General features: G+C 37.4%; 1 protein-coding gene across 1 annotated transcript in view; it reads left to right on the top strand.

The window, feature by feature from the left end:
* Nucleotides 1–1,065: 1,065 nt before the first annotated feature.
* The window catches only part of RRM1 (ribonucleotide reductase catalytic subunit M1), a 40,223-nt gene continuing 16,363 nt past the window's right edge, over nucleotides 1,066–24,925 (top strand). The window contains exons 1-11 of the mRNA XM_033120407.1: nucleotides 1,066–1,301; nucleotides 10,105–10,193; nucleotides 12,394–12,571; nucleotides 13,691–13,791; nucleotides 15,567–15,626; nucleotides 16,448–16,487; nucleotides 16,752–16,914; nucleotides 20,712–20,853; nucleotides 22,223–22,306; nucleotides 23,715–23,876; nucleotides 24,251–24,330. Of these exons, the coding sequence (XP_032976298.1) occupies nucleotides 1,283–1,301; nucleotides 10,105–10,193; nucleotides 12,394–12,571; nucleotides 13,691–13,791; nucleotides 15,567–15,626; nucleotides 16,448–16,487; nucleotides 16,752–16,914; nucleotides 20,712–20,853; nucleotides 22,223–22,306; nucleotides 23,715–23,876; nucleotides 24,251–24,330 (1,118 nt within the window). The 5' untranslated portion in view covers nucleotides 1,066–1,282. The remainder of the gene's footprint in view (nucleotides 1,302–10,104; nucleotides 10,194–12,393; nucleotides 12,572–13,690; nucleotides 13,792–15,566; nucleotides 15,627–16,447; nucleotides 16,488–16,751; nucleotides 16,915–20,711; nucleotides 20,854–22,222; nucleotides 22,307–23,714; nucleotides 23,877–24,250; nucleotides 24,331–24,925) is intronic.

The raw sequence follows: 24,925 nt of genomic DNA, 5'->3' as shown, positions 1-24,925 counted from the left end.
GGGCAGTGTCGTGTTAACATAATGTAACAGCCGCCAAGACAACAAAAAGTGTTTTGGATGGTCGTGAGGCAGGACTTAGGCAGCCTAGGAAATTGACAACCCCCTCCAGGATACAACTGAGGCAGCTCACTGGCTCCACAAGTGACTGTATCTGGCACCTACAGCTGGAGAACAAGAACCAGTTTCATTCAGCAAACTAATCCCTACGAGGGGAACCTGACCTTTAGCTAGTTATAGTATCATTATAATTTCATTTACATTGCAGCTGCATACTACAACTCTCATCATGCATCTGAGGTCATGACAGTTCCGGAAGAGCCAAATAAGGAGGAAAGAATGGGGGAAGCTGAGGGTCCTACATGCTGGGAGGAAACTGAAGGCCACGTTAGTGGGACGTCACCAAATCCTGACCCCGGGAGGTATACTTTTTTTTTTATACTAAAAGTCCTGGTTAGGATTTCCTCGGCGCGACTCAATCTCTGAGTTTGCCTGCACTACCCTCTCAATTTGTCCTTTCATCTCAATAAATCTCACTTTCCTGCATCTGCTTTTTTTTTTTTTTTTAGCGTGGAGACAACCTGGTCACTGGTACTCCAGGTTGAGTCCTCTCTTGGACATCCCTGTGAGCCTCCAGAGACAATTGGGTTCTTGTTATTTCAAAAATACTTGAACCATCTTGACCTTGACAGGAGCGAGCTGCCAAAGAGCGGCGTGAGCAGGCCTGGCGGGCTCTGCGTGCTGCGAGCAGCCCCAGACCCCACTTTAGCTGCGCCCCCGCCCAACACGGCGGCGAGAGGACAGCGCTCCCGTCCGGGCCCACCACATCCCATGCCGCCGTGGGAGACGCGCGGTCTTCTGGGCGCTGCGCAGACTTAACATGGCGGCGGGAGAGCAGCCTTCCCCCGGGCGTGCCCACACCCAACACTCCTGTGGGAGACGCGTGGGCTTCTGGGAGCCGCCCATAGTCAACATGGCGCTCTTGGGTGAGGCTGACTTCCTGCTGTGTTAGTCCTGCCCCCGGGCCTGGACGCTGGCAGCGTCGAATAACGTCATTCGTGCTGCGTCTTGCCACTTTTGCGTCCCCGGTGGCGGGAGCGGAACGGAATTCGGATTGTGTGGTGTTTCTTTTCTGCGGAAGAAAGTGCTCTCTGGCCCAATTCCACTGCCTGCACCTGAGCAGCCCCTGGAGCCCGACCTTTCGCACTCTGCCTTCTAGATCCTGCTGGCGCCTCAGCGCTGCAGTCCCGTCTCGAATCCCTCAGCGACTCCGCCACTAGCTGCGATGCATGTGATCAAGCGAGGTGAGAGGCTGAAGAGAGAACGGTGGGGTGGTGGGGCGCGGCCAAGGGGACGCGGCTGCCGCTGCTGGAGCCCTTAGCCGCACCCGCCCGCCTCCGCCGCTTCCCGCCCTGCCGGCCGCGGCTTCCCGCCTTGGCCTGCTGGCTTCCCTCTGCTTCCCCTCCCCCTCCCCTGCCCTTCAGTCTGCGCCCCTTTCACCTTGTCATCCTGCCACATTTCAAACGAATAACACGTCCTCTTTATCGAGTAGTTCTTGTGTACGCCGAGCTCTTCCCAGGCAGTATTTTATTCACGGGGAGCCCCTGAGGTACGATTATGAGCTCCACTTCCGCAGATGAAGAAACTGAAACGCACAGGGCGGTTTGGTGACTGATGCAAAGTCACCAGTAAGTTGATGGTGAGGCCAGGGTTCGCACCCATGGCTAACGGAGTTTATTTGAAAACCGTGGCGTTGGTGACCTGTCCTAGGCTCTGGGGAGGGAGGCCTCTAGGAAAAATGGGACTCTATTCTACAAGGGCATCTATCAGCTTTCTTTGTGGGGTGAGAATAGGAGTGGATGGAAAAAAAAACCCAGATCTTAGACACAGACATCTCCCTGGAGTTTGCCCTTTGTAGAAACGTGTTGCCATTTGTCTCAGGAGTAGTCTCAGAGGAGTTTGGGACAGTTACTAGCTCTTCCTCCCCTTGATGGGAAGAGATACTGAATCAGACTAGGATGGCCAAGACGTCCTAGATGGAGATCTAGGAAGAGCCAGTGACTTGTATTCTTCCTCAACAGTTACTTCCAATTAGACTTGCTGAGTGCCTTCATTGTGCCAGCCTTTTGCCTGGCTGTGTGAAATAATGGGAGGAGATAGTCTCTCCCTTGGAGAAGGGTTTAATCGGGTTGACAAAACACGATCAAAATGTACTTTCAGCAGAGAACCATCTGAGACAGGTAGGAACACGTTTTGAGTTTAATCCACTTGCCTATGTTAAAGCAATAAAGTCATTTCAAAATTGTAGGTACTTAGTAAATACTGGTTGGCTGGATGTTTTATCCTTTAGGCTGTGAGTTTCAAAGATGGGACTTTATGCCCACGCTTAGCACTGGACCTGCCATGAATAAATGCTCAAAGAATGAATGAGAATAATTATTTTAAAATGTAGGATATGATGAGTGCTGTGGGCAGGCAGGTAATTGATGTGATTGTGGCTGGGTGGTTTAACTATAGCCAGGAGGTGGAGAAGTGGACAGTGGTGACCCCTCTTCCTGTCTTTATTATCTTGAGAATATTTTCTGAATTTCCCTAGTCTCCCATTTTGGCTAATGAGACCAAAGACCAAAATATATCGTGTATTTTTATTGGTTCATTCCTGTGTTTGAGAGATGAGCATCAAGTTTTTTAGATCTTTAGAAAAAGGTATGGAAGGATGAGGATACTCTTATGTAAATCTGTAACAGATGAGTTGAAAACTTCTGGATGTAGATAATAGGAACGGGTAACTCTTCTGTGTTGAATTTTTAAACTTTTGGGTCCACTTTCAAATAGTGTCGTTTAAAAAGTACTAACTACAGTAAGCTCTAAAAGGCAGGGCTTATTTTCTTTCTCATTTCTTCGTAATTTGATCCAGATGGTTTTGTAGAATCTTTCAGTGTATCCTTCATCAATTTTTGTTAATATACAAAATTGTGCTTAGATTTGTTTATTTTATCTTTGACCTTTAATGTGCTTAGGGATTTTCCCCTTTCTTATTTTTGGTATGCTAATGTAGTAGCAGACTAACTCCTGTAGTTTTTGTTAATTGTAATGTAATTATTCAGGAAGGCAGCTGGTAGTCAACCTGTAAGTATTTATTGAATATAAATATCTTGCACTATGAGAGAAATATTAGAGGGAGAAGGCAGCTCTATCTTCAGAGATCTTAGGATAGTTAGGGATATAGGAATAATCTTTATGAAAATTGATAGATAACAGAAGGGAATAATAGTAGATGAGTTTTTCTTATCTGCTATCTTGAGCTATTTTTCTTGATGGGAGAGTATATTATTTAAGGAAGAAGACCAGGGTTAAAAAATAAAAGTTGAGAACCATTGGAATAACTGCAGTGAAGCTAAGTTGTAAAGTATGCTTTCGAATTAAGTAGTATATATAGTATTTTCAAAATTTTGGATTATAGCCCAGTATAAAAATTACATTTTACATCATGACTTAGTGCACACGTGTGTATACGCGGTGTGATCACAATATACAGTGAATGTTTAAATTAAAAAAAATTATTACAGTAAAAGACACACTGTCATTAATCCCCCTCAAAATGCTCCCCCTTGCTTCAAACACACTTATCCTATTCTTGTCACTTTCTGAAGCAGTTCTGAAAGTCGTCTTTTGTGAGTGTCTTTAGTTGCGCTGTTGTGGCTGCCTCAATGTCCTGAATTGATTTAGAACGCTGACCTTTCATGGTCATTTTGACTTTGGGGAAGAGCCAGAAGTCTCATGGTACCAGATCCTGTGAATAAAGTGTATGAGGACACACCCTAATGTTTTTATTTGACAGAAATTGCCACACTAGAAACGATGTGTGACACGGAACCTTTCTGTTGTGATAAAAAAATACAGTGAATGTTGCTGGAGAGTGCCATCCAATGGAAAGGCAGGGATCTTCAATATGGGAAGTGGCACATTGAACTTTAGTAACAGTGTGTGACGTTTCAACTTAGTGCAGTCAGTCAGGTGTGAGGTACGGTTGAGAGAAGGTGTGTTTTAAAGTGTGCATTAATCATCCTCCATCATGACAATGCTCCTTGCCACACATTCACCGTATTGTTTGATCACACCTCATATGTATGAGTTCCTGAACTCATTCTAGAAAAAGTGCTACATACCTCATTGCTGAATGTAACTACGGTCACCTTTGAAGTACTCCCCTTGGGAAGCTATGCACCGATGCCAGTGCCTAGTCCACCCTTCGAAGCAATTGTGGAACTCTCTTTTGGAATGGCCATCAGAGCTGTCGTCGTATTACCCTTATGTCTTGAATGTTATCAAAATGTCTTCCTTTCAATATTTCCTTTATCTTCTGGTAAAGAAAGAACTCTTTGGGGGCCAGATCAGGTAAGTAGGGAGGATGTTCCAATGCAGTTATTTGTTTACTGACTAAAAACTCCCTCACAGACAGTGCCATGTGAGCTGGTGCATCGTCGTGATGCAAGACTGATGAATTGTTGGCGAAAAGTTCAGGTCGTCTAACTTTTTCACACAGCCTTTTCAGCACTTCCAAATAGTAAACTTGGTTAACTGTTTGTCCAATTGGTACAAATTCATAATCAATAATCCCTCTGATATCAAAAAAGGTTAGCAACACTGTTGCAACAAATTCGCCAACTTAATTGTCAGACTTTGTACATAAAACTGAAACCAGTTTGCAAAATAACACCTAAAGTATCCATTTGCACGCTGATAATCTCTTTTCTATTCCAGATTGTTTGTCTATCCCTTTCTTCTGCCTCCTTCTCTAATCCCCTTTACAGCCCACTGTATTTTACAAATATATGTAGATACTGTGCTGGGCACTGAGATTACAGTGGTGAGTAAGCAGAGTCCTGCTTTCAAAAATCTTGGATTCAGGGGCCGGCCCGGTGGCGCAGGCGGTTAGAGCTCCATGCTCCTAACTCCGAAGGCTGCCTGTTCGATTCCCACATAGGTCAGTGGGCTCTCAACCACAAGGTTGCCAGTTGGATTCCTCGAGTCCTGCAAGGGATGGTGGGCAGCGCCCCATGCAATTAAGATTGAACACAGCACCTTGAGCTGAATTGCTCGGGAATGGATCAGTTGGTTGGAGCGCAGCCTCTCAACCACAAGGTTGCCAGTTGGATTCCTCGAGTCCCGCAAGGGATGGTGGGCAGTGCTCACTGCAGCTAAGATTGAACACGGCACCTTGAGCTGAGCTGCTCCTGGATGGCTCGGATGGAGTGCAGGCTCTCAACCACAAGGTTGCCAGTTGGACTCCTCGAGTCCTGCAAGGGACGGTGGGCAGTGCTCCCTACAACTAAGATTGAACACAGCACCTTGAGCTGAGCTGCCTCTGAGCTCCCAGATGGCTCAGTTGGTTGGATCATGTCCTCTCAGCCACAGCGTTGCCGGTTCGACTCCCACAAGGGATGGTGGGCTGTGCCCCCTGCAACTAGCAGTGGCAACTGGACCTGGACCTGAGCTGCACCCTCCACAACTAAGACTGAAAGGACAACAACTTGAAGCTGAACGGCACTCTCCACAGCTAAGACTGAAAGGACAACAACTTGAAGCTGAACGGCACCCTCCACAACTAAGATTGAAAGGACAACAACTTGACTTGGAAAAAAAGTCCTGGAAGTACACACTGGTCCCCCAATAAAGTCTTGTTCCCCTTCCCCAATAAAGTCTTTAAAAAAAAAAATCTTGGATTCATTTTTCCCATTTAAAGAAAGCTCTTGCACCTAACTGAATTCAACCAACAGAGGATTTGAAATTTAAAAATACTAGGAAATGAAGCAGACAACATCTGTTGTGGACAACTAACGCAAGATTCCAGGTGAACCCTGTATAGTCTACACCTTCATTTCTTTTTCCTTACTTGAGTTCCTATCTCACGGATAATATGAGAGGCTGAGCACTTACTATAATAATTATTTCATTTTTGCCTTAATTTTCGGGAAGATAACATTAGGCACCATCTTTAAACCTACTTCTCAGGTCAAAATGTGTAACTGGTTACATATGTAGTCAAGGATGTTTAATACCTGATGATATCAATCCTAGTAAAGAGACTAAATTTGGAAAATACTTTTTCCTTGGGCAGGTATGACAATAAATAAATAAATAAACACATGATTAAACAGTTATCAAAATCCTTAGAGGAAATTGCTGGAGCTACCTTTAAAACAGTAACCAACAAGGAAAAAATCTTCACATTTCTTTGCACGCGTTTATTAGACAATAGAATTTTCATGACTATATCCTAGCTAAACAAGGTGAGGTTTGCTCTGTGTTAATACCTTTTGTTGTACTTAGATAAAACACTTCTAGTGAAATAGTGGTCTAACTAAATAAAATCCCAGCACAAGCCAAATGATTACAGTGCTCACTGACACCTCATGATGCTTCATCTTCAGTTGAGTGCCCTCAGGTATTGCCTCCTGGTTCAGATCAATTCTGCAAATTGGATTTAGTATTTTGTTCGTTATTACAGGAATTTTTTCTATTATAAAACTTTGCGTAGCTCAGTATTATAAAGACACCACTCTGATGGTTGCTCAACATTTTGAGATGATCACTAAGGCCTATGAGATTTCATAGGAGAAACCTCAAGAAGTTATTTGCCCTTAAACATGATAGTAAACATTCCTCTGTTCTGGTGCTCTTCTTGCTCAAATGTGGCCTAAGACTCCTAAGAAAAAATAAAAGCTCTTTCCTTCTTACGTGGGACATGACATACCAGGAATGAGCCTTCCTAGCATTGAGGGACCCACAGTACTTTTAATAACTGACAAATGTCGCTTTCCATTTTGGTGATGCTTTCAAGGAAGGATCTTGATCAAAAAGGGAAAATGTGAAAAATATAAATGGAGCCAATTTAAAATGGAGTTGGAGCTGCCATTCCAGAGGAACTGACTTAAACATCTTACTCTCCAAACCTTTGGAATGTTAAAACTGGGCAAAGTAACCTTTGGACTGGATCTAAAGCAGCATTGTATCCCAGATAACTGTTTTCAAAGATAACAAAGCTGATACAATGGCTACTGGACTGAAAATTAAAAACATTCTTTAGAATTAGCATCACTGTGTTAGCTTATCTGCACCTATAGAAATTCCTTCTATTTATGTAATTGTCCCCCTTCCCTTTGTCATAAATATCCCTTGCCTTTGCCTTCTAATGGGAACACTTATTTGGGTTTCTGCCTGAATCAGTGCTTCCAGAATAGCTATTCTATTGGATCTCAAATAAATGCTTATTGCCTCTCATTTTGGCCTTTTATTTTTAGGTTAGAGACTGATTATGTGGGTTGCCTAAGGTTAAAGCTATTTAGTGGTTGGATATAGCCAATATTCCTGGTAAGAGTAAATAAAGGTGAGATGAGCTACTATTTGAAGTTAAACTAAGGATAATAGGGTTTTTGTTAGGAAGGACAAAGAGGAATATGATCTAAGTCCAAACATCAGAAAGGACTAACTAGATAAGGTCTGTGTATTGGCTTCCATATGCCCAAACTATTAAAACTAAGAGTTTGCCTCTGGAAGATTGTCTTGGATTACAAATAGAACTACTTTATGTGGTGTGAGGTAAATTCAAAATCAATTATTACCCTAGGAGAGTATGTAAGCCAACTTTATCATGAAGTGTTAGACTGCAGACAGGTTTATAAGTCATTTAGCATTGAGTACCTATTTGGGTACCTACTATGTGCTAGGCTTTGGTCCTTTGGGCATTGCAAATAAAATAAAACATGCAAATGTTTTTTTCTTTTGGAAGTTATATTCTAGTGGATGGGTGGGAAGAATCACAATAAATATAATCCCTCCTTATGTGTGGTTTCAATTTCCATGGTTTCAATTGCCCACAGTCAACTGGTCCAAAAGTATTAAGTGGAAAATTCCAAAAATAAACAATTCATGTTTTAAATTGCACACTGTTGTAAGTAGTGTGATGAAATCTTGTGCCATCTGGCTCCATCCCACCCGAGACGGGAATCATCCCTTTGTCCAGCATATCCATGCTGTATGCTACCAAGCTGTCTCGGTTATCAGCTCGACCGTTGAGGTATGACAGTGCTTGTGTTCAAGTAACCTTTATTTTACTTAATAATGGCACCAAAGTGCAAGAGAATTGAAGTTGGTGATTTGGATATGCCAAAGGGAAAATAAAGTACTTCTTTAACCTTTTCACTGCTTTAATCGATTTCAAATTCTCCAAAATGTGTCAAAAGGCCACCGAAAATTATTACAGTATTTATATTTTTAAGTAAATACAGTTAAGGTGCTGCTTTTTATTAAAGTGATTAAACCATACAACTTTCCTATTATTACTCATTCTTGAAAACACTGATCTCGTGGGGTAAAGTCAAACGCTGCAGTCAGCGGCATGGAGATATGAGCCGCAGTCAGCGGCATGGAGATATCATTGGATGATATCCGAACGTCGTAGCGAAAATGTTAAAGTGAAAAGCTGAAAGTTTTTTGGCATATCGTGTATTGAAATTGCTAAGATCCGCAGTAACATCGAATCATCTTATACGTGAAATTGTGGAGAAGGAAAAATCCGTCCTAATTTTGTCGTCGCACCTCAGAATGCGAAAGTTACGACCACAGTGTGTGATACGTGCTTAAGACGCAAGTGGCATTATATTTTTCGATGGAAGATATGAACAGAAAACGTTCTGATTCACGGCAGATTGTTGCTCCAGAAAGCATGAGCTTATCTATATTAACTTCATCAAGGGATCCCGTGAAATGAGTGACACCAAGCCATTTATTGTAACTGAAAGATGGTCACGTATTCAAGAATAGGTTTGGACTGAAAATATAAAGATTACTGGGAGCCTGTGTCTGATGAGGAAGAAGCTGCTGCCATGTTACCCATAGAGTTGAAGAAGTTAAGATTAAGGAGAAAGGTATGCATATATAGGAAAAAGGTATACATAAGGTTCGGTAATATCTGCGGTTTCAGGCATTCACTGGGGGTCTTGGAATGTATCCTCTGGATAAAAGGGGACTGTACATAAGTAAAATATATAGCATGTCAGATGACAATAAGTGCTATAGAGAAAAGGGATAAGAAGAACAAGACTGTTTTGCAATTTAATTAAAATAGGGTGATGAGTGAAAGTGTCATTGAGATGCCATTGAGCAAAGACCTAAAAATAGGTGTAGATAGCAAGGCAGTCAGGGTAGAGTAAATGAGGGGAGAGAGTAGGAGGTGAAGTTGGGAAAGGGGGCACACAGGGTAGGTTGTCAAGGAGTCTATGGACTGTTGTAATGATTTTGACTTTAATTCGGAAGAAGATGATCAATCACTATTGGGACTTTTTTTTTTTTTTAAAGGTTTTATTGGGGAAGGGGAACAGGACTTTATTGGGGAACAGTGTGTACTTCCAGGACTTTTTTCCAAGTCAAGTTGTTCTCCTTTCAATCTTAATTGTGGAGGGTGCCGTTCAGCTTCAAGTTGTTGTCCTTTCAGTCTTAGTTGTGGTGTTGCGGGAGTCGAGGAATCGAAATGGCAACCTTGTGGTTGAGAGCCCGCGCTCCAACCAACTGAGCCATCCAGGAGGCAGCTCAGGTGTTCAATCTTAGTTGCAGGGGGCGGAACCCACCATCCCTTGCGGGACTCGAGGAATCGAACTGGCAGCCTTGTGGTTGAGAGCCCACTGGCCCATGTGGGAATTGAACTGGCAGCCTTCAGAGTTAGGAGCATGGAGCTCTAACCGTCTGAGCCACCGGGCTGGCCCACTATTGGGACTTTTGAAGTAGGTAATGACATGATTTTGATTTAAGTTTTAAAGAATAATTCTAGCTGCCATATGGGACAAGGGGAAATGTATGATTTGGGATGTTACTACAAGAATCCATCTGATTTATAACGTAAGGAAATGGAAGACTTCAGAATAGAATCTCCTTTTTGAAGATAAAAAAATAGTGTCTTGATGAATCTATCAGGGGTCTGAATCTTTTATCTGTTAAATAACATTTCATGTTGGTTAATTTATAAAGTTCATGCATTGATTACATTGACTCCTTTGACATTGCTATCTTAATAAGTGCTAATGTAAATTGAATGGTTTCATTCTTCAGATGGACGCCAAGAGCGGGTCATGTTCGACAAAATTACATCTCGAATCCAGAAACTTTGTTATGGACTCAATATGGACTTTGTTGATCCTGTAAGTAAATATGGCTTATATCTTGGGTTCCTTGCTTCATGTGATTCTTTTTACTTGTCTCTTAGCTCTGCCCTTCACTCACTTGACATATACATATTTTGTTGTGGTATTCTGCTCAATCAAACTTCTTTTTAAAATTTTCGTTCTGTGCTATGAGTAAAGATTAAAGCTTGACATTGACGTTTCATGTTAGAGACTTCCTTGAATAAATTGTTTTATGCATAAGTGAAAAAGCCTGTAATTAAGCTTGTTTTGGAATTGCGGTCATTTGGGTAGAAAGTAGTTTGAAATTTACTTTGTTATCTGTGTAGATGAATACATTTAATATAAAGTAGATTTCATGGACAAGATTTAAATTAAGGAGAACAGACAATTTATATAAGCAAGTCGCTCTGCTTTTCTCCTTATGTTCTATAAATCCTCCCTCCTGGACCCTCATCATCCCTTATTGAGATTGCTGTCTATAGTGCTCTCTAAAGTATCCTCCTGGTCTTCCTCTAATCTTGCCCTCTTCAAATGCATCTTCATATGGCTTCCTAAAATGAAGTCTGTAAGAACCTTTTTTTCTAAACCCACCCATATTGCCCCAGCCTCATTTTATGTATTTTGTCTGTACTGCTGTAGGACTTGTGCTGGCTATATAGTGTTAACGACATAATATGGAAATTAATGATATGTTAACTTAGGTCCTCCCCTAGGATTGAGGGTGAGCTGTATCTTATGATATCCATAATGCGTGGCACATACATAATTTGACACTTGATAAATAGTGAATTGACCAAAATGGTCAAAAGAACATAATTTTATACAACTTTAAAATATGCTTATTATAAATTCTCTTTTACATTTAGGAATTCTAGACATTAATTAGAATAGTAGAATGTTAGAGTCAGAACCAACCTGAGAGATCATCCTATTCCCTCTTCTTTGTTTCGTAGATAAGAAAAGTCCACAGAGAGAAGGGGAGTGACTTGTACAAGTTAGTGGGAGTGTAGGGAGAAGAACCTAGGTCTCTTGACTTTTAGATGTTCTGCTGCCTAATGCAATACTACATTTCAGAGTACAAGGGTGCTTGAGTAGACTCAAGCTTTCTAGAGTAGATTCAGCTGAAAAAGTCTGTATGCTATGAGATCTGGCATGGTTAGCACACAAATGTTATTTTATCCTGAGTTCTGATTACTTGCCATATAGCACAAGAAACTGTTTAGAACACTTCACTACTGTTTTACCGAACATAATTTATCTGCGGGATTTGAGAAGAAAGTGATCAGGAGCAACTTGACTTTAGGGAAAATGTAATGAGAATAGATTGTGAACTAGTAATGACACACACATTTTTTTTTTCTGAGGGGGTCATGTTTTAGTTAACTTAGGCTTTTCTAAAAAAAGATTCAGTAAAAACATGTACACAAGTTAGTATTTGTTTTTCTTAAAAATGCATGGTAATAATTTGTGCATTGTGTATTTTTAAAAGGGGAACCTTTTACAGTATGGTCTTAAAAACAGTGAGATGCTGTGAGGTTTAATGGGATGTGAAGCCAGAAGACTTAAGACAGTCAACTTGGGCAAGTCTGAGTAACCTGAGCCTCAGGTTCCTTATGTAAAATGGTGATAGTAATCACATCCATCTCACAAGGTGGTTGCGAAATGTCAGAGAAGATTATGAAAGTTGTGACACTTTGTAATTTGTGAAGGGCTAAAGTCATTAAATTATTTGATGACTCAGCCTCAACCTTGATTTATACTTTCATCTCTAATTGGAATGATTAAAGTTTGATTCCTTTGCTTCCTGTACTTGTCCTTAAGTAGATTTGGGGAAAAATTGGTTAAGTAGGTAGCTGGAACCCTGATCACATAGGGAGAATTTGAAAGAAAGACAGGGAAATGCTTATTGAACCATTGATCTGTTTTCAACTCTTTCTCTGTGAGACTTGATCTTTGTTAAACCTATACTTAGATTTTAAAAAATTAATTTTGTTTTTAGTGACCACTATTGTACATATAATACGTATTTTCTGGCAGTTATGTTGATTTATGAATTCTCATTACTAAGTTTCCCACAGCCCACCATTCTAAAATATAAGTTTTCAGAAAAGGAAATTGTCTGTTCTACTTTGATATAAATTTTATTTTCTTCATTGCCCTCTTAAGCTATTGGTTCTTGGGAGAGCTCAGGTAATTCTTGGTTTTGTTTTTATAGGCTCAGATCACCATGAAAGTAATCCAAGGCTTATACAGTGGGGTCACTACTGTGGAACTAGATACTTTGGCTGCTGAAACAGCTGCAACCTTGACTACTAAGCACCCTGACTACGCCATTTTGGCAGCAAGGATTGCTGTCTCTAACTTGCACAAAGAAACGAAGAAAGTGTTCAGTGGTGAGTCTAGAGGAAAAAGAAAGAATTTAGTATACTTTTTATATTTAAATTTATAAGAGTACTAGAATGAAACCTTGAATATCAAAAGAAAAGTTACATCTTGTTTAAAAAAACAAAATGTACAAATTAGTGGCATGGCGGGGCTAGAACTTCCTATTTCTCCATGCTGCTAATTTGCTGCATAGAAGGGTCAGTGGCTCCTTTTCTTTATCTTTTGGTTTGCTCTTGTTCTTTCAGGTGCCATGTGAGCCTATCTATCTCTATCTCTATCTCACTCTCTGACTTTGAAACCTATCTTTAGGTAGTTGGTGGTGGTGTGGTTGGAAAAATGAGTAATATTTATTGACAAGTCTTGGGTTACATTTAATCTTTTGTTACCATTAGCATACACTTCATTCCATCACTGCCATTTTACAGCTCCGAATGTGGGCGAAGGAAGGTTGAATAATTTGTTTGGTGTGTAAAACGTGGTATATAAGAAGTCAGATGGTAGACTGAGATAGAAATCTTTGGCTCTTGATTCCAGATCTAGTTTGCGGGGCCTCAAACAGTTTATCTCCCTCTTTAGTAAATTTATTGTAAAGATAACAGTTTTCCCAAATTGATCTATAGATTCAAGTCAATTCCAATCGTAACACTGACTCTGTGTGTGTGTGTGTGTGTGTGTGTGTGTGTGTGTGTGTGTAATTATTGCACATAAATGCAAAGGGCCAAATACTGCTATTATATCTTCAAGAAGAACAAATGAGAGGGCTTACTAAATGTGCATTTATAGACATGAATGCTTGGAATGATAGATTCTGTATTTCAAGTTGAAATTTTATGTTAGATCTTTATTTTCAACCAGTAATTCTCAATGGCATTGGGTATCAATCACATGGGAATTTTTTTCAAACTACAAGAGCCTGTGCTCACTCTAACTCTGGAAGCTTGTTTTTGAAAGTGAGGCATTATTATATATTTATTCAACATGTATATGATTATTGAGCACTTTCTATGCTAGGTTCTGGGGTGGGTTGGGATGAAAAAGTTTTGGGAACTACTGTATTAAACTATTATCTGAAGAGTGAATTAGTTGTTAAGTGTTTTTGACATTTTCATTTTGTATTTTTTTTTTAGATGTCATGGAAGACCTCTGCAACTATATAAATCCACATAATGGCAAGCACTCTCCCATGGTGGCCAAGTCTACACTGGATATTGTTTTGGCCAATAAAGATGTATGTATAATGGTTTTCTGGTGAACATTTTTTTGTAGATTTCTTTTTTTTTTTAAGCAACAAGCATATTTTTAAAAACTTAAACACTACAAAAGATACAGGTAAAAGTAATTATCATTCTCTAAATCCTAGTTTCCCTCTCTAGAAACATTTTATTTTAAAATGCATTTTTTCAGCACTGTTCTATAATACACCTATGTCTGTGTATACATACACATTTTTTAGTAGTATTATATTGTGCCTATTGTTCTTGCTGATACTTTATCTTAGAGATAGTTCTGTATCAGCATTTAGAATTTATTCTTTCTAACAGCTCCATAGCATTCCATTTTATAGATATGTTGTCATACATATATGTAAGAATTGCTGTAGTGATGAATATTTGTTTTCCATTGTTTGCTGCAGTGAATGTCTTTGTATGGTAATGTTTTGTTCATAGATGAGTCTATTGATAAGATAAATCCCTTAAGTGGAATTGCTGAGCTAAAGAATATGTATGTGCATTCAGAATTTTAGTAGATAAATTGACTCCTACACTCCTAAAATTTAGTAGCCAAATTGACTCCTAAAATTTAGTAGCCAAATTGACTCCTAAACACATTGCTCAGGTAAAATTTTGAAAGATCTTGCTCAGCAACTTAAAAATTATCTGCTTGTGTTCCAAGCCCTTTCTTAACTAGATCCCAGAAGACAGAAGGGAAAAAATGTATGGGTCCAGCCAGCCCTTTTGCACACAGAATTTATTTATCATGGTTACCTGCTCAGACAGAAGGCAGTGTTAGTTTTAGGTAATCAAATGATTATTAGTTGGCTGTCTCTAAATATGTATCAGGTGTTAAAAAAACTGAGAGAAATCTGAGTTGTTTTTGTGTTCATGTGTAAAATCTTGAGGACAGGTTAAAAACACAAATAAAATAATTGCAGCAAAAACCTGTATCTAAAAATAAAGATAATACAATATTTCAGTTCTTCATTATTCATGGAAGTCCCCTACCTGCCTTTGGCAACAAAGGGGTTCTTAAAACTTTAAGAGAAAGGGAAGAGTTTCATATAGATTTTTCTAGTCCTGGGATGTGGATCAATATAAGGAAACACCAATAGTATTTTTAAAAACTGGCTCAATTTTTCTGTATTCAGAATGACTATTTGTACCTAAATCTTTTTGTTTTTCTCTAAATGGCTTTATAGCCTACAAAAACTGTAACAAAGGCCAGGTCTTCTATAAAATCTTATTGTCACAAAAGTAGTTTGTATAAAACCTGTTAAAGGACCATGGATTTTGAAGAGACTTAGATTTAATGTAATCCTACTTTCAGTCATTGTTCATCATACGTATGGTCGTGTGCATTTTAAATTGGTCTAATTTTTGTCCTAAAAATATGTATTACTAAGTATGTGGTACCAAATACTTTTGGATTAACAGCTAATTTAAAAACATGTTTAAAGATGATATATAGTCCCTTTTATGCACGTGTTCTTTTCCTCTTTAGTTAGAGATGTACTCTAAAAATAATAGGAAAAGTTTGGAAAGTCACATTTATATTTTTATTTCTAGTCTTTTAATGTACATGTTTTTAAACCTAATTAGGATATTTAATTTATATATATTTTTTTCTTAACGTTAGATACGAATTTCTATTCTACAACAATAATACTTAGTGTTATCTCTTATGTATCCTATGTCAATTTTAATTCTGGAGTCAGGGATGAAACATACCAGATTTTGTGAAAATAAGTCTAATTACTTCAATTATGGGTTCTTTTTTCATCTCCAGCGCCTGAATTCTGCCATTATCTATGACCGAGATTTCTCTTATAATTACTTTGGCTTTAAGGTAAATAAAGTGGGAATTCCTCCTTATGTCAGGAAATACAGGTGTTTGTTTATTTAGAAATACAGGTTTTTGTTTAATTATTAAGGCAATAAGCTGTTGGGAATTGGGATAGACCTGGGGGACTAGTGGGGTTAGAGTGATGGTGATTGTTTGAATTAAGGAAAGATAGCTTACCATTTGCAGTTTTCAAATTTTCCAAATATTACTTCTGGATTACCTGAGGAGTTATGCAGATAATTTGCAATAATGATTCCATATTCTACTGTTTATGCAACAACTATTTATTGAATCCGTACTGTGTGCCAAGTGCTTTTCTTGGTACTTTTGTGTTGATAAACAGTGATTGAGAATGTGAATGTTGGTGTCAGACCACCTGAGCTTGAATCTGCTCTACTTCTTATTAGCAGGTTACTTAATTTCTCTGTGCTTCAGTTTCCTCATCTTTAGAATGGGGGTAATAATACAATTTCACCAATAAATTCTGTTGAAGATAAGTATATGTGTGTTGCTTAGGCCAGTGCCTAGCCTGTTATAAGTACTTTTTATTAGTGTTAACCATTATGATTATGATGAATACCACAACTTCTGCTATTAATGTTATAGAGCTGGCTTTTTCTAGAAATTTTCATGTAGTCTTCCAAAACAAGCAGCCAATTGATAATGTTCCAAACTGAAGCTAGTAAGAGTAAATACATTACTCTTATCATTTAAAATTACATAAAAACGGAGAAGATTTAAATAGTTGCCTTATTGTAAGTGATTTGTCCATTGTATCTTTAAAAACTGCACTGGAAGTTTTTTGGTTGCTTTGCTTTTTCTAGACTCTGGAGCGATCCTATTTGTTGAAGATCAATGGAAAAGGTGAGAAATGAACATGTTTGTGTGTTTGATTTTTTGTTCATTATACTGAAAAAATGAAAAAAGAGCTTTGAGCTATTAAACTTAATGTTTCTATTTAAGCTAACATTTTTAACTGTAGGTTTAGTTTATGAAGTCTTGCTTACTGGTATAAAATTTAAAAAATTGTCTTTTGGTGTTCCTTTTTTGATTCAAATACATGTCTTAGCTTAATTTTTCTGACACGTGCCATCATATGAAAACTCCTTTTTTTTGTTTTGTTTTTAGTGGCTGAAAGACCACAACATATGTTGATGAGGGTATCTGTGGGGATTCATAAAGAAGATATTGATGCTGCTATTGAAACATACAACCTTCTTTCTGAGAGGTGGTTTACCCACGCCTCTCCCACTCTCTTCAATGCTGGTACAAACCGCCCACAACTTTCTAGGTATGTGTCACCTATAGTCGCTTTTAAAGTTCTGAAATGGTTTTGACTAGAGAAATAAACTTTGGCCCAAAGAAATTAGGCAGTTCACAAAAAATTAATTTAATGAACATTTAATCACTCTTGCTCTGATTAAATGAGATTTGCATTCTGGAAAGATCTCTCACTTAGGTGTGGTAAATGAATTGGAGAGAGACAAATGCTGATAATGAAATTTTAAACTTGATTGTGGTGATGGTTGCACAAGTTGTGAATATACTAAAACCATTAGTTGTACACTTAAAATGGGAAAATTGTATGGTACGTGAATTATATCTAAATCAAGTCGTTTTGAAAACAGTAAATACTGACAACTAATTAGGGGACTCTTAAAAGTAGTCTGTACAGGAGATTATGGTATTTTGGACTAGGAAGGCACAAGTAGAGATTAAGAAAAATAGATTCAAGAGATATGTAGGAGGTAAAATTGTCAGAATTGGATGATGTTTTGGATACGAGCTAGGGATGATTCCTGAGTTTATTGTTAGAGTAACAGGATGAATGGTGATGCCATTTTCTGAGAATGGGAACACTGGAACAGAGTCCGGTAATATGTAAAAAAAAAAAAAATACACACATAAGTTGGTTTATCCCAGGAATTCGGATGCGCTAACATCAAAAAATATATTAATGTAATCCATTGCACTAACATTTCATACCATTTAATACTCTCATAGTAAAAAATTTAGCAAAATCAATACAGAAAATAACTTCCTTAATTTGGTAAAAGATATCCACTAAAAACTTGGATCTATGACCTGTTTTCAGTGTTATAGTGGAGGCCTGAGCCAGCATTGTAAGAAAAGAAGGAAAAAAGATTGGAAAGGAGGGAACAAACCAAATTCATTCACAGATTATATGATTTTTACATACGAAATTCAAGAGCATCTACAGATAAATTATTAGAATTAAAAAGATTTCAGTAAAATATTTGGATATATCCAATGTAAATTAATTGTGTTTCTATACTTTAGATATTCAAAGATTAAGCTTTAAAATATATCATGTATAATACTGGAAGTACCCAGGAACAAGTCTAATAAAAGATACGTAAGGCTTTTAAAGACAAAATTCTAAAACATAGTTGAAGGACATTAAAAAAAAAATGGGGACTGATTTTATATTAAAACATGGATTTAATATTGTAACGATGTCAGTTCTTCCCAAGTTATCTATAGATTGAGTGTAATTCCAGTCAAAATTTCAACATGCTAATTCCAAAACTCGTGTGAAAGAGCAAAAAACTGCTCAAAGATAGATCCTAATCCCTAGAACTTGTAAATTGTTACCTTACAAGGAAAAATGGTCTTTGCAGGTATGATTAAGAAAGATTTTGACATAGGGAGGTTATCCTTAATTATTCAGGTGGACTCTAAATCCAATCAAAAGTACCCTTATAAGTGAGAGGCAGAGAGATAGAATACATGCAGAAGAAAAGAAGGCAATGTGAAAATGGAGACAGAAATTGGAGTGATGTGGCTATAAGCAAAGGAACCACAGAGCTGGAAGAAGCGAGGAATATATATATTCTCCTCTAGAGCCTCTTCCGGAGTGTCCTTAGTTTTTGGCCCAGGGAAACCGATGTTGAACGTTGGACCTCCAGAACTGTGAGAGAATACATATCTATTGGAAGCCACAAAATTAGTGGTAATTTATTAGGGTAGCCATAGGAAACTAATATAAATAGCAAGACTGTTTTGAAGAAAAAGCCCTACCAGATTTCAAGACTACTATAAAACCATGGTAATTAAAACAGTGTCATATTTACCCTGGGATAGAGAAATAAACCACTGGAGCGTAATAGCCCAGAAACAGATTCAGGCTTATATGGGAACTTGGCGAATAACTGAGGTGTCATTGCATTTCATTAGCGAAATGGTGCTAGGGATGTTGGTTATACTATGGGGAAAAATATCATTAGATTTCCCTTCTTCATGCTATATACAGAAATAAATTCAAGAAAAAGAATCTAAATGTGAAAGTAAAATCTTTTAGAAGAGCATATAGAAAATACCTATTTTCCTTTTCATTTTTTTACTATTTATTTCAAACATTTAGAAAATTTAAAGGACAGTGAATATCACCTGTACACCAATCCCTGCCTAGATAAAAATAATAGTAATATTTTGCCATATATATTTTTTATTTTTATCTTAAAAAATTTTTTTTTTTTGCGGGGGCTGAGTTATTTAAAAGTGAATTGTAGACATCATGACTCTTAATACTACTTCAACCTACATCTTGTTAGGAGAATGTATATGACCTCAGTAGTGAAAGATTTCTTAAAATAGAATAAGCAAAACAAAATAAAGGAAAAATTGACTACATTAAAATTAAGAAGTTCTGTGAACCAAAAACAAGTTTCAGACTGGGAGAAGATATTTGCAATGTATATTTACCATTCAAGGGATTATAAGAAATAGACAGACAACCATAGAAACATGGGCAAAGGATGTAAAAAAATTCCATAGAAGGAGAAACTTGACTGGCCAATAAACATGTGATATGATGATAAACTTTTCTGGTAATTAGGAAAATTAAAGTTAGCATCATAATGAGATATCATACCCATCAATTTGATTAAAATGAAATTGATAATCCCAAATGTTGGTAAGAATGTGGAACACAAGGAACTCTCATACATTGCAAGATAGGCTATGCTTATCCATTCACTTTGGAGACTCTTTAGTAAAGTGGAACATATGCATATTCTTTGACCTAGCAATTGTCACCTAGGTTTATACCCTACAGAAATCCTTAGACATAAGCACAAGGAGACACGTTCAATAATTCTCACAACAGCATTGTTTAGAATAGCAAGCAAATTGGAAATAATCCAAATGTCCATCAATAGACAAGTGGACAACTATATTGGTATACCATGGAATACCTTACAGCAGTGAAAATAAACTACAACTACATGTATCAGTAGGAATGAATCTCTAATGCAATATTTAGTTAAAGGCAAGTTGCAGAAGATAAATATTCAACCAGAAATTTTAAAAAAATGTAGAACATATAAAAGTGCTAAAAGAAGGTAGAAATGCATGGAAATGATAATGGGATTGGAATTAGGCTGTATTTATAGTGTATAATTTTTTGAGGTAGGTAAGGTAGTAAGTACAAAGTATACATTATATTATTTTCTATATCTTCATGAATGTCTGCATATTCAGTAGAAGTTAGTGGATAGAATCCATTTTATTGGTTGAATATTCAAGGTAGTGAAGGGATCCTTCGTAGAGTAAGGTTTCTGAGGTAGAGAATAGGATGAGATCCAGTGCACAGGTAAAGGGTTTATCTTCAAAAATGACTGTAAGGGAGCTAAATTTTGGCAGACATATCAAAAAATTGGTTGATCATTGGATAGATGTTTCTCTTTTCATAAATGTGTAATTTTTCTTGCCTACTAATAGGTTGAGAAGACTGTTATATATGCTTAGGAATTTGCATGAGAAAGTGTGATAATGGCACATTTGCAGTCTGGTGAACAAGTAAGCTAATATTTTAGACTTACCTCTAAGACTTCCTACTAGGCTGAGCATCTAGGGTAGGCAGCAAGGTGATTTTAAAACTATGATATGTTGATATGTCTTACTGTGTCATAGTTCATACAAGTTTTTTCCCTTCTCAACACCTAGGAATTTTGTAAACTTCAAATCTTTTATATGCCTAACTTACTGTCTTTGGATTGTATAGTCATTTTTGTGACTCTGCTTTGCTTCATTTCCTTGCTGAGTTGTGACTTTTTCCCCTCATAGCTGTTTCCTTCTGAGTATGAAAGATGATAGCATTGAAGGCATTTATGACACTCTAAAGCAGTGTGCATTGATTTCCAAGTCTGCTGGGGGAATTGGTGTTGCTGTGAGTTGTATTCGAGCTACTGGCAGCTACATTGCTGGGGTAAGCTTCTGTTGTATGGCTAAAAATGTGTGAACTAGAGGGATTCGAGTCCGTAAGCAACCAAGTGTATGGTTGAGAGGGCATATCCTGGCTTTTGAGAGACCTGGGTCTCTGTTAATTATTAAGTGGCTATATGACTTGGAGTGAGTCATTTCACTGCTTCTGGCTTCATTTCCATCTCTTATTGGATGTTTAAATTAGATCTGCAGGATCCTTTTTAGCTCAGATTTTGGAATTCTGATTTATTTTACCATAATAGTAGCAACTGTCATTTATTGATTGCTATGTGCTAAATCTGTTATAAAAATTTTACATGAATTACTCTTTTAATTCTTACTACATCCTTATGAAGTAAATATTACAGACACATGGTAGGAACTTTAAGCCTTGCAGTAACTTTGTGAGTATAAGCACTATTGTCTTCATTTTACAAGTGAGGAAACTGAGGCTTGGAAAGTTAAATTACTTCTAGAGATCAGTCATTTAATATGTGATAGAGCCAGGATTCAAGCTTTAAACATTGGCACCTTGTGATGTAAATTCAAGCCTTGCTAGTTTATTCTTTGGGAGTCAAGATAATGATTTTAGGTAAAACCTGGGTTTAAGTCCTGTCTGTACTACTTACTAGTAGTGCCTAGCGCAAGTTATTTTACATCTCTGAGTTTGTTTTTTCATCTGTAATGTGAAGAAAATATCTAACCTTATAGAATAAAAGTAGAGTCCAGAAGGAAACCATTCCATTATGTGGTGTTTTGGATGTGCTGTGATACATTCAGCACTTTCATAAAATAGTAGGGTGAGCCATTGCTTACTTATCTTTCTAGACTGTTTAAAGGCCTACCTTAGGTTAAAAGGATTATTTTTGACATTCAGTGAGGTTTCTTCATTTTGCCATATATATTAGGAGTCTCTGTTTTCTTCATTCTAGAATCCATTTATTGCCGAGAATCTCCATTTACTTTATCTATTGTCTTGATTTATCCATTGCATGCAATTGTTATTTTAAGTTGCCTTGAATTCTTTTGGAAAAAAGACATTGTAGTGGTGTTTTTACTTTTCCCAAAATACATATTTATATAATGACCTTTAGAAGGTGCTTTTATCCTGATTTTGGATTCTTTTGACTTGTAATTATTATATCATTGTAAATTAGAGATGCCATGAAATAATTTTGTACATAATTGTAATTTATTTAACATTTTATTTTATATTGTGCATTGTGTTTTCAAAGCAGAGGTAGAACTGGAGAGCAGATTAAATTTTACAAAGACTGGGATAGAGTAATTTGTTCATTTTTGAGCCATTTTGTTCTTTCCCTTGTCGAGCTCCCTTTCCCTCCAGATACCTTTATTCTCAGTCTCTCTTTCAGACGAATGGCAATTCCAATGGCCTGGTACCGATGCTGAGAGTATATAACAATACAGCTCGATACGTGGATCAGGGTGGAAACAAGGTATGCTCTGTTACTTGAAAGTACTGGAAATCAGACCTAAAAGTCTTTAGCAATGTATGCCTATAATAAGATGGTTCGTTGTGTATGCTTCTAACAACTTTGCCTATTTTTTTCACTTTTAAAATCAATATATTGAGTATAATATACTTACTCTAAAGTGTACATACTTGAAATGTACAGTTTGATGGATTTTGACAGATGTTTACATTGTGATCACCACACTAATCAAAATATAGAATATTTCCATTACCCAAAAGTGTTTCTTCATGCGCTTTTGTATTAATCACCTCCACTACTCCCACACATGCATATTGGCTCCAGGCAGCCAATGATCTAGTCAGCAGCTTTTTTACATGACAGTTTATTTGCAAAGAATTTTTAAAGTTGTGACTCATATTAATACCTAACCTTGAAAAGGGGTTATAATATGTCTTTTAGGTATTTTTCTTTAAAAAAACAAAACAGAGGGGCGGCCAGATGGCTCAGTTGGTTAGAGCGCAAGCTCTCAACAACAGGGTTGCCAGTTCAATTCCCACATGGGCCACTGAGCTGCGCCCTCCACGAGTTGCTGCTAAGCTTCCGGAGGGATGGCTCAGTTGGTTAGAGCGTGAGCTGTCAACAACAAGGTTGCCGGTTCAATTCCCACGTGGGATGGTGGGCTGTGCCCCCTCCAACTAAAGATTGAAAACAGCAACTGGACTTGGAGCTGAGCAGCACCCCCACAACTAGATTAAAGATAGCGACTTGGAACTGATGGGCCCTGGAGAAACGCACTGTTCCCCAATATTCCGTGATAAAAAATTTTATAAAACAACCAAAAACAGAAAACAAAACTGCCTATTTGATGGAGGGAAAAGTAAAGTTGAGAGGATTGGGTCATTTATCCAATATTATCAGCTGGATTATTTTTAACCTGAGCCTGCCTCTTATGGATATATGTAGGCACACCAATCACCTCTTAGTTTATGAACTCTATCTGGTGTACTTTAGGAAAAAAAAAATGTAAGGACCTTGATAAGACATCATCTTTTTGACCTTTTTAATAAGAGCACAACCTGTTGTCAGAGTTAAAGTGATTTTCTTTGGGCTTTACATACATATGTAGTGTAAAGTGAGCTGGACGACAACTGAAGAAGCAGCTCCATCTCTAGTTCACTGTATCACTTTGGACAAGTTATTTAATCTTTTTCTACATTTTCTGTATGTCAAATACTCTCTTTTACTCCTAGATTTGTAAGAAAAAATTATTGCTACTTTATATTTTTACGGTACTTTTATTTGTATTATCTCATTTAATTCATTAATTATAGTGAAGACTTAAGGAGATGTTATAAAAATGCTTTGGGTGATGTGAAGTTTCTTTGTTTCATTCTGATTCTGAAAAGAATGATGATTTATTTACCATTAGCGACCTGGAGCATTTGCTATTTACTTGGAGCCTTGGCATTTAGACATCTTTGAGTTTCTTGATTTAAAGAAGAACACAGGAAAGGAAGAGCAGCGTGCCAGGGACCTTTTCTTTGCCCTTTGGATTCCAGATCTCTTCATGAAACGAGTGGAGACTAATCAGGTGAGAGATAGATACCTGTTATTAATAACGACTTGATTCATATAAGCTTTCTCTTCAATCATCTTAAATCATACTTAGGAAGAATCCACCTATGTGTTTTGCTACAGAAGTCATTTTGAGCAAGTTAAGAGATGCCATTCCTGTCTTGGATTTTTATTCTCTGAAGTAGATGCTGTGTGACCTAAATGCTTAAAAGATTGTATACAGACAGGCAGAACTAAATGTTTGGTCCTGACCTAAAATGATTATTTCTACAGCTGATTTCCAAGACTATGTGTGTGGAAGACACCTTATCCCTTATAGTGTTTTTAATGGACTATGTATGGTTGGTTATTTGAAGTGTCTTATGGCTGGTACTGTTCTTCCCTTTGTAGAACTGGTCTTTGATGTGTCCAAATGAGTGTCCTGGTCTGGATGAGGTTTGGGGAGAGGAATTTGAGAAGCTATATGAAAGGTATGGGAAAAATATGAAAGTGATAATGTTTTACATATTTTTTTCTTATTTGGGGAGGATCCACATTTCGAAACAATACCATTCATTAGCCAGTTTCTAAGAGCCTTTGGAAGCATCTAGAAGAGAATGTGATTAATAATTTTATTTCAGTCAGGTTTTCTTCTTGAATCTTTACCAAAATTTTGGTTTCCGTCTTCTTTCTTGAAACTTGTGGACATGTAAATTTTTGCTTGGGTTTCTCAATTGATTCTTTTAAAAATTAAAGCAAAGAGTTAGCAGGGTTATTATTTTGCTTTGTCATATAGTACATCTGATAAAATAAGTTATGCTTTATATTGTACACAGGAATCAAGAGCAGCTAAGACACACATGAATAGTTCCTTAAATAATAGCACAATAATACCAATTTAGTGCAGTTTGACCACTTTAGGTTTTGTCTCTATTTGTTATGGAAGGTATTATTGATTTAGTGGGTTTGGGGAGTATTTGAAGGGATTTAAAGCTGCTTGATTTTCCTCTATGGCTTTAGTGAGAGTAAAATGAATATCATTCCTTTTTTTTTTCCTTAGCAAAATTTAGTGAAAGATTTAGGAGT

This window comes from Rhinolophus ferrumequinum, chromosome 11 (assembly GCF_004115265.2).
Source record: "Rhinolophus ferrumequinum isolate MPI-CBG mRhiFer1 chromosome 11, mRhiFer1_v1.p, whole genome shotgun sequence".
Taxonomy (NCBI): Eukaryota; Metazoa; Chordata; class Mammalia; order Chiroptera; family Rhinolophidae; genus Rhinolophus; species Rhinolophus ferrumequinum.
This window is presented reverse-complemented; position numbering and strand designations above follow the sequence as displayed.